Source organism: Heterodontus francisci, chromosome 1 (genome assembly GCF_036365525.1).
Source record: "Heterodontus francisci isolate sHetFra1 chromosome 1, sHetFra1.hap1, whole genome shotgun sequence".
NCBI classification, from domain to species: Eukaryota; Metazoa; Chordata; class Chondrichthyes; order Heterodontiformes; family Heterodontidae; genus Heterodontus; species Heterodontus francisci.
This window is the reverse complement of record NC_090371.1, coordinates 281,371,163-281,383,773: the sequence shown is the minus strand read 5'-3', so window position 1 is coordinate 281,383,773 and position 12,611 is coordinate 281,371,163. Positions and strand designations below refer to the sequence as shown.

General features: G+C 42.7%; 1 protein-coding gene across 2 annotated transcripts in view; it reads left to right on the top strand.

The window, feature by feature from the left end:
* The window catches only part of stpg2 (sperm-tail PG-rich repeat containing 2), a 343,238-nt gene that overhangs the window by 92,656 nt on the left and 237,971 nt on the right, over nt 1-12,611 (top strand). For both annotated transcript variants that reach the window (XM_068046189.1, XM_068046199.1), the window contains exon 11: nt 3,647-3,739. In XM_068046189.1, coding sequence (XP_067902290.1) covers nt 3,647-3,739 — 93 coding nt within the window. The remainder of the gene's footprint in view (nt 1-3,646; nt 3,740-12,611) is intronic.

Here is a 12,611-nt window from a genome sequence, read left to right as displayed (position 1 = left end):
ACATAATCTGACTGCACTTCAACAGTAATCTGTGGCTGTAAAATGCTTTAGGACAGCTTGAGGATAGAAGATGCAAGTTTGTTCGAAGAGACTTTGTGCCTCGATCAATCAGTTGGCTGTGGTTCAGTTGGTAGCACTACTGCTCTAAGCCAGAAGGTTGTGGGTCAAGTCCCACTCCAGGCCAAGAGAACACAATCTCGGCTGATACTTCTAGCACTATACTGAGGGTGTGCTGCACTGTTGGCAGTCCTGTCTCTCTTGGATGAGATGTTAAATTGAGGCCCTGTCAGATAGGCATAAAAGATTCGATAGCACTATTTCAAAGGAGAGCAGATAGGTGTCCTGGCTGATATTTCTCCTTTAAACAGCATCTCCAAATCAGATTGTGTGGTCATTTTCAGATTGTTATTTGTGTGCAATTTGGCTGCTGTTCCTACATTATAACAGCCTGTACACTTCAAGAGTATTTCTGTCTATAAAGAGCTTTGGTACATCTTGAGGTTGTGAAAGGTGCTATATGAATGCAAATCTTTTTTACAGAGTCAGTTTTTACTAATGTGATAACTGATTTTGCTCAGATTTCTAACGGTGAGAAGTTACATATTAAATGCAATACTTGTCAAATGGAGGTATTAAATTTTTCAGCTAAATCAAGTGACTGCTAAACTAGGTGACTGGAATCTTATGAAAAATGAAGGGCATATATTTTATCTTCCTTTATTACCAGGAGGTTGCATAAGCCAAATATGTCATCAGTTTTGGGGAAAATTAACATTTACTGTTTGTCTTTTATTTTGTAACAGCCTCTTGGTGCTCAGACTTTATGAAGTGCCAATTCCAACTAACTCCTCATTAGATGCTTTAATATTTGTAAAAATAACTCTTAGCTGCTCGGTATTTAATAATAGCTAAAGAAGTACATGATATTAGAAAGCTATGTCAACTTGTATTGCAGTTTTAGTCAGTCTTGAATGAATGACGCCACAGAATACCGTTCTATGATGTGATTAGACGAGTGCCCTGTTTTAGTGTTTCAAACTGCTGTTGGACCATGGAAGGCATCACCCATAATCCTCTTGTAATTGTAATTGCAGAGACGAGTCCTGCGAGAGTGGGTATAGAAATTCTTATTTACTGCTGCTATTTATCTATTTATTGAGTGTTGATACTGGTGCTGCAGAATTTCCAGTGGATTAAATGAACTATTTCACTAGCTTGCCTTTGTCAGCCTAGAAACGAGCAACATTTATGTGACGTGTGTGAGCCGATCTATATTAGTTTGCACTATTGAGATGTTGAACCAAAAGTGAGACAAGGTAATGTTTATTTAAAAAAGAAAAGGGGCTTAAGCGATTCAGTGACAAAAACAGATTTGTGGATATGGGAGAATCAATGGCAGGACAGATGCGAGACAATATTTTAAGAGACAATTAATGGCTGCAGTTGACTGGTGGTTGATCTATGGCACTCCTGTGGGAAAACTGATCAATGAACAAAAAAAGTACGCTGCAGTCAAAGAGGTAATGGTGCACGATGCCCTCCAAAAGTTCTGGAGGATGTGGTGTTACTGCTATGGATCGGTACCTACATTAAACACAAGGTGCTTTAGGCTAATGCACTTTTTATGGAAATAAAGTCATAATTCACTGTTAAGTGTCCTAATGCACCATAGTGGAGAAAGTTATTGACCATCATAATATTGATAAATGTGACTGGATGAAAACTGTGTTGACTATTGAGCCCATAATGGAATGATGGAAATGTGATTCGCCTATATCAGTAACCACAGTTTATAATACATGATAACCTAACCTCTGTTTTAATCTGCAAAATCCAAAATACTTTACGCTTAATGAAAGTTTATTATTCCCTCAGTGGAAGGATAAAGCATTAAGCACAACAATAGGGGGTCTGGCAGCATTTGAGAAGGTTACAGTGATCCTAGATGATTAGGAAAGGTTTTGTGAGATTCAGGAGGACTGAGATTTGGGGAGCTGTTTGGGAGCATTGAGGGGGCAGTTTTTTTTAATTTCTTGGGGCGTTGGTACGAAAGGAAAGGCTACATTTATTACCCCTCTCCACTTGTCCTAAGACTGAGTAGCTTGCTACGCCCATTTGAGAGAGCAACATAAGTCAACCACACAGTGTGAAACTGGAGTCATCTGTCGACCAGACTGAACAGGGGTGACAGGTTTCCATCCCTGAAGGACATTAGTGAACTATGGTGGTTTTTACCAATGGTGATTCCCCCCCATCCCACCATTACTAGCCCAAGTTGAGTACATTCATTGAATTCAGTTTCATAGTTTGAAATCTTTTCTCTGTTACCTGCCAGTTCCTGCCTTTAAGTTCCTGTCTTAAAGTGCTAAAAAGCCTTTCAGCAAATTTACTGATTTATGAGGGCTGATTTTTCTGGCTTTCCCCACTCTCCCCTCTGAGCCAGAACAGAAGACTGTGGGTTCAAGCCTCAATCCAGAGACTTGAGCACAAAATCTAGGCTGACGCTCATTGCAGTACTGAGCGAGTGCTGCACTGTCGGAGGTGTCGTCTTTTGGATGAGACACTAAGCTGAGGTTCCGTTTGCCCTTTCAATATTGTAAAAACTTCCAAGATGCTATTTGAAGACGAGCAGGGAGTTCTCCTCAGTGTCCTGGTCAATATTTATCCCTCAATCAACATCATTAGAAAAACAGATTATCTAGTCATTTCTGTCATTGTTTTTGTGGGAGCTTGCTGTGTGAAAATTGGCCGCCGCGTTCACTACAGTGACTGCACTTCAAAAAGTACTTCATTATAACATGTTTTAGAATGTCCTGAGATCATGAAAGGTGCTATACAAATGCAAGACTTTCTTTATAAAACAACATGTACAGTTCAGCAATTCCCTTTTTTTCCCACTTGGGCCTGCATCTGTTTACGGTGAATGCCCATTGTGGGGTCCTGGGCAGAGAGGAATTCTCCCCCTGACTACAAGCACTATTGATACAGAGTGTTCCCTGTCTTCCTGCTGGACATATCTTGAGCAATTGAAGACAAGGCAGTCAATCTGGGATGTGTAAGCTCCTACCTCAAGTCCAACTTGTAGGTTCATAGAATCATAAAATAGTACAGCACAGAAGGAGTACATTTGGCCCATCGAGTCTGCATTGGCCCTTTCAAAGAGCAATCCAGTTAGTCCCACTCCCACATTATTTCCCCATATCCCTGCAATTTTTTCCCCTTCAAATATTTATCCAATTCCCTTTTGAAGGCTATGATTGAATCTGTTTCCACTGCCCTATCAGGTGGTTCATTCCGAATCCTAACCACTCGTCATGTAAAAAAGACTTTTCCTCCCCTCGCCTCTGGTTCTTTTGCCAATCACCTTAAATCTTTGCCCTTTGGTTAACAACCCTTCAGTGATTGGAAACAGTTTCTCTTTATTTACTCTATCTAAACCCTTCATGATTTTGAATAACTCTAGCAAATCTCCGCTTAGCCTTGTCTGCCCTAAGGAGAATAATCCCAGCCTCTACTGTGTTCATAATAACATGAGTCAAGTGCCTTTGTGCAATGTTACCACTGTAGAGCATCTAAATGACTGAATTTTACAATGGATGCAGAAAGGAGATTTGAAAAATGTTTCTATCCCTCTTTATTTGTGCAGATTAAGGACAAAAGTAACAACTTTCACAGAAGACAGCTGAGAACTTCATCCTTTGCATCGATGATGGAAAGAATCCCTGTTGTAGGACCCCAGGTAAGGAGACCTTTGAACACAGTCACTGTGTTTAATGGCAAAAGCATTTGATCTTGAAAGCTTTCTCAGTCTCTTCAAAGTCTAAACCTAAATGATAGGCTCTACCCCTCAATATTTGCAAAAAAATAACACTCAGCTTTCTGCTGGGGTTAAACCATTGTGGTTCTTTAAGACAAAAATGGTCAGACTAGTTAAAATAATAATAGCATTGAGCCATAAGTAATTTGTCAGAGGTTGCATTGAGTTGAAGAATGACTTGGAAAAAAGTCATCAGAAGCTAATTGAAAAATATAAGTGCAGTGGCTACCAAAGTGGTGACTAATGGATGGATATTAGATTCACAACTTGTTGAACTTAACACAAGATGATTAAAATGATTTTACAGACACCAGGAAGAACTCCCTGCTTTTCTTCAGTGCCATGGGATATTTTATATTCACCTGAGAGGGCAGATCAGGCCTCAGTTTAACATCCTGTCTGAAAGGTGTTTTCTCTGGCAGTACCCTCTCAGTACTGCACTGAAGTCTCAGCCAGGATTTTGTGTTCAAGACCCTGGAGTCTCTGACTTCGAGACAAGAGTGCTAACCAATCAGACACGGCTGACACTGTAAAACATAAGACTGCGCTGGGACTTGAACATGAAACCAATTCATATTTTTGGCCTGATTATCCCTCCAAATCCTCCCCCTATCCACATTGCTCTTTATACTTTTGCTTTTGCTGTAACAAAACAAGGTTTACGAATTGTGCCAATAAAAACGGAAAATGCTGGAAATACCCAGCAGGTCTGGCAGCAACTGTGGAGACAGAAACAGAGTTAAAGGGCTGAGTTTTTGCCACCATATAGGGGAGTGCAAAGAGGTGGGCAGGCACCAACCGGTGTGCTGGTTTCCTGGGACTATCCCCCAGGCCATTTGCTGAGAGGTGAGATGAGAGTCAGAGGGGCTGCCCACCCATGGGTAGCCAGTTGTCCTTAATTGGCCATTTACAGAGGCCGATTGGAATCTTCCAGTCGGCCTGCGGAACCCCCGCACTCCCCCCCCCCCCCACACCCGCCCCAGATGTCAGGGACTAGGCTGACTGTCTGGAGGCAGCCTCCTGGTGGCAGACTAAGTGGGCCAGGACCCTGGGCAGGCTTTGAGGTCCTCCCTGCCTGTCTGGGCTACAGCTGTGGCCGCAGGCCACCCTGTGGAGAGGCTTCCCCTCCAGAATGTTGGCCTGGCTGCAGAAACCATTTTTTAATTTGAAAGTTTATAAAGGTGGAGGTCTCTCTCCCTCTTACCTGAACTGCAGGCTGCAGCGCCTTCCAAGCTGGAGGACCTTCTATTGGCCCTCCAGCTTCAAGAGCCCACCCACTGTCCTTAATTGGACGGTGAGCACACCCTCTGGCCACTGATTGGTTAATTTGGGGATAATCACAGCCGGTTGACTGTCATAGAGTTATACAGCACAGAAACAGGCCCTTCGGCCCATCGTCTCTGTGCCAGCCATCAAGCACCAAACTATTCTAATCCATTTTCCAGCACTTGGCCCGTAGCCTTGTATACTATGGCATTTCAAGTGCTCATCTAAATACTTCTTAAATGTCGTGAAGGTTCTTGCCTCTACCACCCCTTCAGGCAGAGCGTTCCAGATTTCAACCATCCTCTGGGTGAAATTTTTTTTCCTCAAGTCCCCTCTAAACTTCCTGCCCCTTACCTTCAATCTATGTCCCCTGGTTATTGACCCCTCTGCTAAGGGAAAAGGTTTCTTCCTATCTATTCTATCAATGCCCCTCATAATTTTGTATACCTCAGTCATAGCTCTCCTCAGCCTTCTCTGCTCTAAGGAAAATAACCCTAGCCTTTTCATTCTCTCTTCATAGCTGAAATGCTCCAGCCCAGGCAACATCCTGGTGAATCTCCTCTGCACCCTCTCCAGTGCAATCTCATCCTTCCTATAGTGTGGTGTCCAGAACTGTACACAGTACTCCAGCTGTGGTCTAACTAGCGCTTTATACAGCTCCATCATAACCTCCCTGCTCTTATATTCTATGTCTCGGCTAATAAAGGCAAGTATCCCATATGCCTTCCTAACCACCTTATCTACCTGTGCTGCTGTCTTCAGTGATCTATGGAAACGTACACCTAGGTCCCTCTGACCCGCTGTACTTCCTAGAGTCCTACCATCCATTGTATATTCCCTTGCCTTGTTAGTCCTGCCAAAATCCATCACCTCACACTTCTCAGGATTAAATTCCATTTGCCACTGCTCCTCCCATCTTACCAGCTCATCTATATCGTCCTGTAATCTAAGGCCTTCCTCCTCACTATTTACGACACCACCAATTTTTGTGTCATCTGCAAACTTACTGATCATACCTCTTATATTCAGGTCTAAATCATTAATGTACACTACAAACAGCAAGGGTCCCAGCACCGATCCCTGCGGAACACCACTGTTCACAGGCTTCCACTTGCAAAAACAACCCTCGACCATTACCCTCTGCCTCCTGCAACTAAGCCAATTTTGGATCCAAATTGCCCTGGATCCCATGGGCTCTTACCTTCTTAACCAATCTCCCATGCAGGATCTTATCAAAAGCCTTACTGAAGTCCATGTAGACTACATCAACTGCTTTACCCTCATCTACACATCTAGTCACCTCCTCAAAAAATTCAGTCAAGTTAGTGAGACACGATCTCCCTCTGACAAAGCCATGCTGACTATCCCTGATTAATTCCTGCCTCTCCAAATGGAAATTAATCCTGTCCCTCAGAATTTTTTCCAATAGTTTCCCAACCACTGATGTTAGACTCACTGGCCTGTAATTACCTGGTTTATCCCTGCTACCCTTCTTAAATAATGGTACCACATTCGCTGTCCTCCAATCCTCTGGTACCTTTCCTGTGGCCAGAGAGGATCTGAAAATTTGTGTCAGAGCCCCTGCTATCTCATCCCTTGCCTCACATAACAGCCTGGGATACATCTCATCTGGGCCTGGGGATTTATCCACTTTTAAGCCCGCTAAAACAGCTAATACCTCCTCCCTTTCAATATTAATGTGTTCAAGTATATCACAATCCCCCTCCCAGATCTCTACACCTACATCGTCCTTCTCCATAGTGAACACAGGTGAAAAGTAATCATTTAAAACCTCACCTATGTCCTCCAGCACAGCACAGCGGCACAGTGGTTAGCACCGCAGCCTCACAACTCCAGCGACCCGGGTTCAATTCTGGGTACTGCCTGTGCGGAGTTTGCAAATTCTCCCTGTGTCTGTGTGGGTTTCCTCTGGGTGCTCCGGTTTCCTCCCACATGCCAAAGACTTGCAGGTTGATAGGTAAATTGGCCATTAGCAATTGCCCCTAGTATAGGTAGCTGGTAGGGAAATATAGGGACAGGTGGGGATGTGGTAGGAATATGGAATTAGTGTAGGATTAGTATAAAATGGGTGGTTGATGGTCGGCACAGACTCGGTGGGCTGAAGGGCCTGTTTCAGTGCTGTATCTCTAAATAAAATAAAATAAAATAAATAAAAAACACACAGATTGCCACTTTGGTCCCTAATGGGCCTTACTCTTTCCCTGGTTATCCTCTTGTCCTTAATGTACTTATAAAACGCCTTGGGATTTTCCTTTATCTTTTCGCCAGTATTTTTTCATGTCTTCTTCTTCGCTCTCCTAATTACTTTTTTAAGTACCCCCCTACACTTTCTATACTCCTCTAGTGCCTCCGCTGTTTTCAATGCTCTGAATCTGACTGTTGCCACATAATGAAGGGTTGTGACCCGATTTGACCCCAACATCAGGATCCCAACCCAGTACCCAAAATCCTGCCTAATGTTTCAGGTCAAACCTTTCATCAGAACAAAGCTTACAAATGGTGCCTTCAGTAAGGACTGATGCTCTGATGATGAAGTATAAATGCCATCATGTCTTTACATTAGATTTACACCTATCAAGCACTTTAAAAAGTGGACACACAATTGAACCATAGAAAAAGTACAGCACAGAAGGAGGCCATTCAGCACATCGTGTCCGTGCCGGCCTAATAAACTAGCTTCCCAAACTAATCCCACCTTCCAACACCTGATCCATAGCCCTGCAGGTTAATAGAACCATAGATCAATGAATGAACTAAACCTAAATACGCAAAGGACAGAAAATTGGCCTCTTTTACCTGAAGGTACTTGAGTGTGCATTTACACAAAAATAGTGCAAGCTATGAACCAGTGATATAATTGTAGCCTAAATTTGGAGTCAACAGCCCCATCTCGTATCAGGGGGAGTTTCAGTGACTTTGCCCCTGCAGAGTGAGAACTCAGTGAACAAATCTCACAGTTGTTAAAAGTGGAATTTGTTGAGAAAGGATTGACACCTTGTGTGAGCTTGCTGTGCACAAATTGGCTGCTGCGTTTCCTACATTACTGCACTTCGAAAGTACTTCATTGGCTGTAAAGTGCTTTGGGATGTCCTGAGACTGTGAAAGGCGCTATGGAAATACAAGTCTTTTTCTAGCATTACACAGTCTGGAGGGCGGCAGAAGAGCTGTTGGTTTCCAGTGGGTGCCCGTAGAGGAAAATCAGTCCAAATGCTTTTTAGCATAATGGCAGATAACTGGGTGACAATTCCCTTCTTCCTCCTGCAAAAACAGCAGGGAATGCCAATTAATACCCGATTGAAACTGTATTGTGTCTGGCATCATAAATAGATTGCTTCTGTGAAAGAATCTAGGGATACAGGTGAACAAATGATTAAAAGCAGCATCGCAAGACAACAAAGCAATTAAAAACGCAAACAAAGCACTGGGATTTATTTCTCAGTGCTGATCGCTGAGATGCTTGCAAAAGGAAAGTAGATGAGTATATGAACAAAAAGGAATAGAAGGATAGGCTGAAAGGCTGAGATGAGGTCAATGGAATGGGAGGAGACTCGTGTGGAATATAAACAGCAGCACAGACGAGTTGGGCCGAATGGCCTGTTTCTGTGCTGTATATTCCATGTAATTCTATGCGTGAAGTTGCTTTAATGATGGGAGCATATTTCTGTACTCTGCATCCTCCAAACAGAGTGCAGCCATTGGTGCCTATTTGGAACTGTGCCCAGTTTGTACTGAGTCTCTTACTGTGCATTGTTTTGGTGATTTATTGCAGGGAGGAGTTAAACTTTGGGAGCATTGCATTTATTTTCCTCACTACGAGGTAAATTTGCTGGCTGTGCCTGAATTGTTTCATTACAAAGAGCTAGACTAACAGTAGACAGGTTTCCTTCTGCAATACAAAATAACCCAATGATTTAAGGAGGTCCTAGTTGATGGGGAGCTGATATTTCTGCAATCCATTAACTTGGTGCAGAATAGCAGAAAAATGTGTCCCACCTGGGACTTTTCCCCTCCACAACCTCTCCCCCCAGCAAAAATATAACCTATTGAATCACTGAACACTGCAGGATAAAGGAAGAATGTTGTACGTGTTCTGGCTTAAAAACCACAGTGTTGTAAATGGGATTTTGCCACAGCTACATTGTCTCGGGTGGTTTGTGATATTGAACAGAGATATGAGTAAGCAATGCAAACATTCTTTTTAAATAGGTACAATTCATTTTTTTTAATGACTAGCAGCTTGTTATGTAAATAACTTCAAGAAATGATTTATTGCACTTTAACTTGATGAATGACTTCCTTTTCTCAAACTGCAAACTGGAAACTGTCAGTCTGTCCATACATTTGTAAACATGCATCACTCCCCTCCAAAATAAATACTGCTTGCACTAAATACTCAGAATAATACCGCTACTTAGACTTTAAGCTGGCTACTTAATGTCCTCATAGAATCATTGAATGGTTACAGCACAGAAGGAGGCTATTCAGCCTGTTGTGCCCACACCGGCTCTCTGCGAGAGTAACTCAGCCAGTCCCAATCCCCTGCCTTTTCCCCATAGCCCTGTGAATTTTTTCTCTTCAGATAATTATCTAATTAGCTTTTGAAAGCTTCGTTTGAACCTGCCTCCACCACACTCTCCGGCAGTGCATTCCAGATCCTAACCACTCACTGCATAAAGAAGTTGTTCCTCTTGTTACCTTTAGTTCTTTTGCCGATCACCTGAAATCTGTGTTCTCTGGTTCTCAACCCTTCTGCCAATGGGAATAGTTTCTCCCTGTCTATTCTGTCTCAAAATTAGGGATTTTTTTTATCGAGCTAGTATTCCTGCCAATATTGGACCAGAGTTGTACTGGGAGCATCTCGTGGCGTAATCTGTTCATTAGCCTTTCTCTTGCATCTATCAGCTCAAATCTTTTCTGCCGTGCAATTTGCTGGGAATGTGGGCTGATAACAGTGCAGTGACAGCAACAGGACATCTGGCACCTCAGTGAACAGCAGGCCCAGCAGTCTATCTGCGTAACCAAGGAGATTTAAGGATTGGAAAGAAACAGAGGATGGATTGAGAAAGGGAGTAAATTTAGTTTCAAATCAATTGTAGAAAGATAAATAAAGAGTGGGAAAAAAGATTAGATTAAGAGAGAGTGAGACAGAAAAAAGAAACAAAAAATTATAATTTAAGATTTGATATTATTAAAATCTCCAACAGCTATTCACTATCTGAAGACCGAAACACCACAATTTAAATTGTTCAATTTCTGGGCCAGTCATTAACAATTGTCATTAAAAAAAAATTTAGTCTTTCATGGGATGTGGGTGTCGCTGGAAAAGCCAGCATTTGTCGCCTGTCACTAATTGCCCATGAACTGAGTGGCTTGCAGGGCAGTTAAGAGTCAAACACATTGCTGTGGGTCTGGAGTCACATGTAGGCCAGACCAGGTAGGGATGGCAGATTTCCTTCCCTCAAGGACATTAGTGAACCAGATGGTATTTTATGAAAATTGATGATAGTTTCTTGGCACCATTACTGAGACTAGCTTTTAATTACATTTTTAAAAACTAATTAAAATGAATTTAAATTCCACCAGCTGCCATTGGTGGGTTTTGGACCAATGCCCACAGGGCAATAGCCACATTGCTCATTCAGTGACATTACCACTATGCCACCATCTCTATCCATTAAAAGGAGACTGACGCTACTAGATATAACTTTAGCAATGAGTTTAATGGAGAATTAATGCACAAATGCAGCACCTTCTTAAAAGTCACCAGCGGTTGATGGTGAGCTGCCATTTTCTTGATGCTAATGGTCCACCCTGAAAAACGTGCAAATCCGCCAGCAATTTGTGGGAATTCACAATTAACGGGGATTCTGTCCCTCGCTACAAGTTTCTGGTGATTTGCACATTATTAAGGGCGAGTGGGTCTTTCACATGCTGTTATTTTTTGAGCAAATTTGGCCCATTGAAAACGGTTGATCTGTGGTCCCTTCGCAGTTGGTAACACAGTTGATCTGTGGTAGGGAATATGGGATTAATGTAGGATTAATATAAATGGGTGGTTGTTGGTCGGCACAGACACGGTGGGCTGAAGGGCTGTATCTCTCTATGTCTATGACTCTATGAATGAATCCTTTCTACACCCTCACAGTCATTATCTCCATCAGTGTTAATTGGCTCCAATTGTGACTCAGCCACTTAAACTGCATTAAATGCGCCCACTACTTCTGGCAGTTGTTCACATTGAAACCACACAAATCCAGAAGTCAAGGCATGCCTTTAAATGTTATTCCTGATAAATAAGTGAAAAGGCTAATGGAATGTCGGCCTTTATCTCAAGGGGACTCAAATACAAAGGGGAGGAAGTTATGTTAGAGTTACATGAAGCTCTGGTCAGACCCCATCTGGAGTAACTGCGTTCACTTCTGGACACTGCACCTCAGAGAATATATATTAACCTTGGAGGGGGTGCAGCGCAGATTCACGAGAAAGATACCAAGGTTAAAAGGATTAAATTAAGGGTAGGTTGCAAAAACCAGTCTTGTAATCTTTTGTGATTCTCAAACTTGTATTTGCAACATTGCAGTCATATTTGACCCTACAATGAGTTTACGATCACATATCCACGCCACCATTAAGACCGCCTATTTCCACCTCTGTAGTATTGTCTGATACCGCCCCCACCTCAGATCATTGTATGATGGGAAAAGCTTTTCATGGAATGTCTAGTTTTGCTACCCATTGAGTGGCCCCCCATGTGGAGAAATGAGATGCCTCCCACAACAGATCTTAGTGGGCATGTTGATGTGATCTGCTGCGTGGTCTGGGACTTCCACTAATGGGGCAAATGGCCGCATTGTCCACGTCCTGTTAGGATTCGGTTCAGCGCTGTTCACCATATTCGAGGGAGGTTGAAGCCAGGGACATCTGCTTTTGGGTCAGTGATGAGGTGTTGGCCCTTTATGCTGCATACGTGCTTGATTCTGTCCATCTGGATAGTGAGTTAATGACATGTGGACTCCCTGTTTGTGCTCGTTCATCGAGAACTTGCCAGTTAATGTCAACAAGAAGACGACTGAGCACCCGAAGGTGGTCTCCTGGTCTGAAAAGCATGAAACGTGTCAACCAAAGGTCCCTTTTAGGACCAACCAATCAAGATTATTTGTCTAGTATTCTGTATTTATCAACTCAACTACCCCAGTAATGTTATACTGGCCATTGCAAATAGTGAGAAAATCATGTTTGGAAGCACACACCCACTTTTTTATATTATATTTATTTTTATATTATATTTAGAGATACAGCACTGAAACAGACCCTTCAGCCCACCGAGCCTGTGCCGACCATCAACCACCCATTTATACTAATCCTACATTAATCCAGTATTCCTACCACATCCCCACCTTCCCTCCATTCTCCTACCATCTACCTATACTCGGGGCAATTCATAATGGCCAATTTACCTATCAACCTGCAAGTCTTTGGCTGTGGGAGGAAACCGGAGCACCCGGCA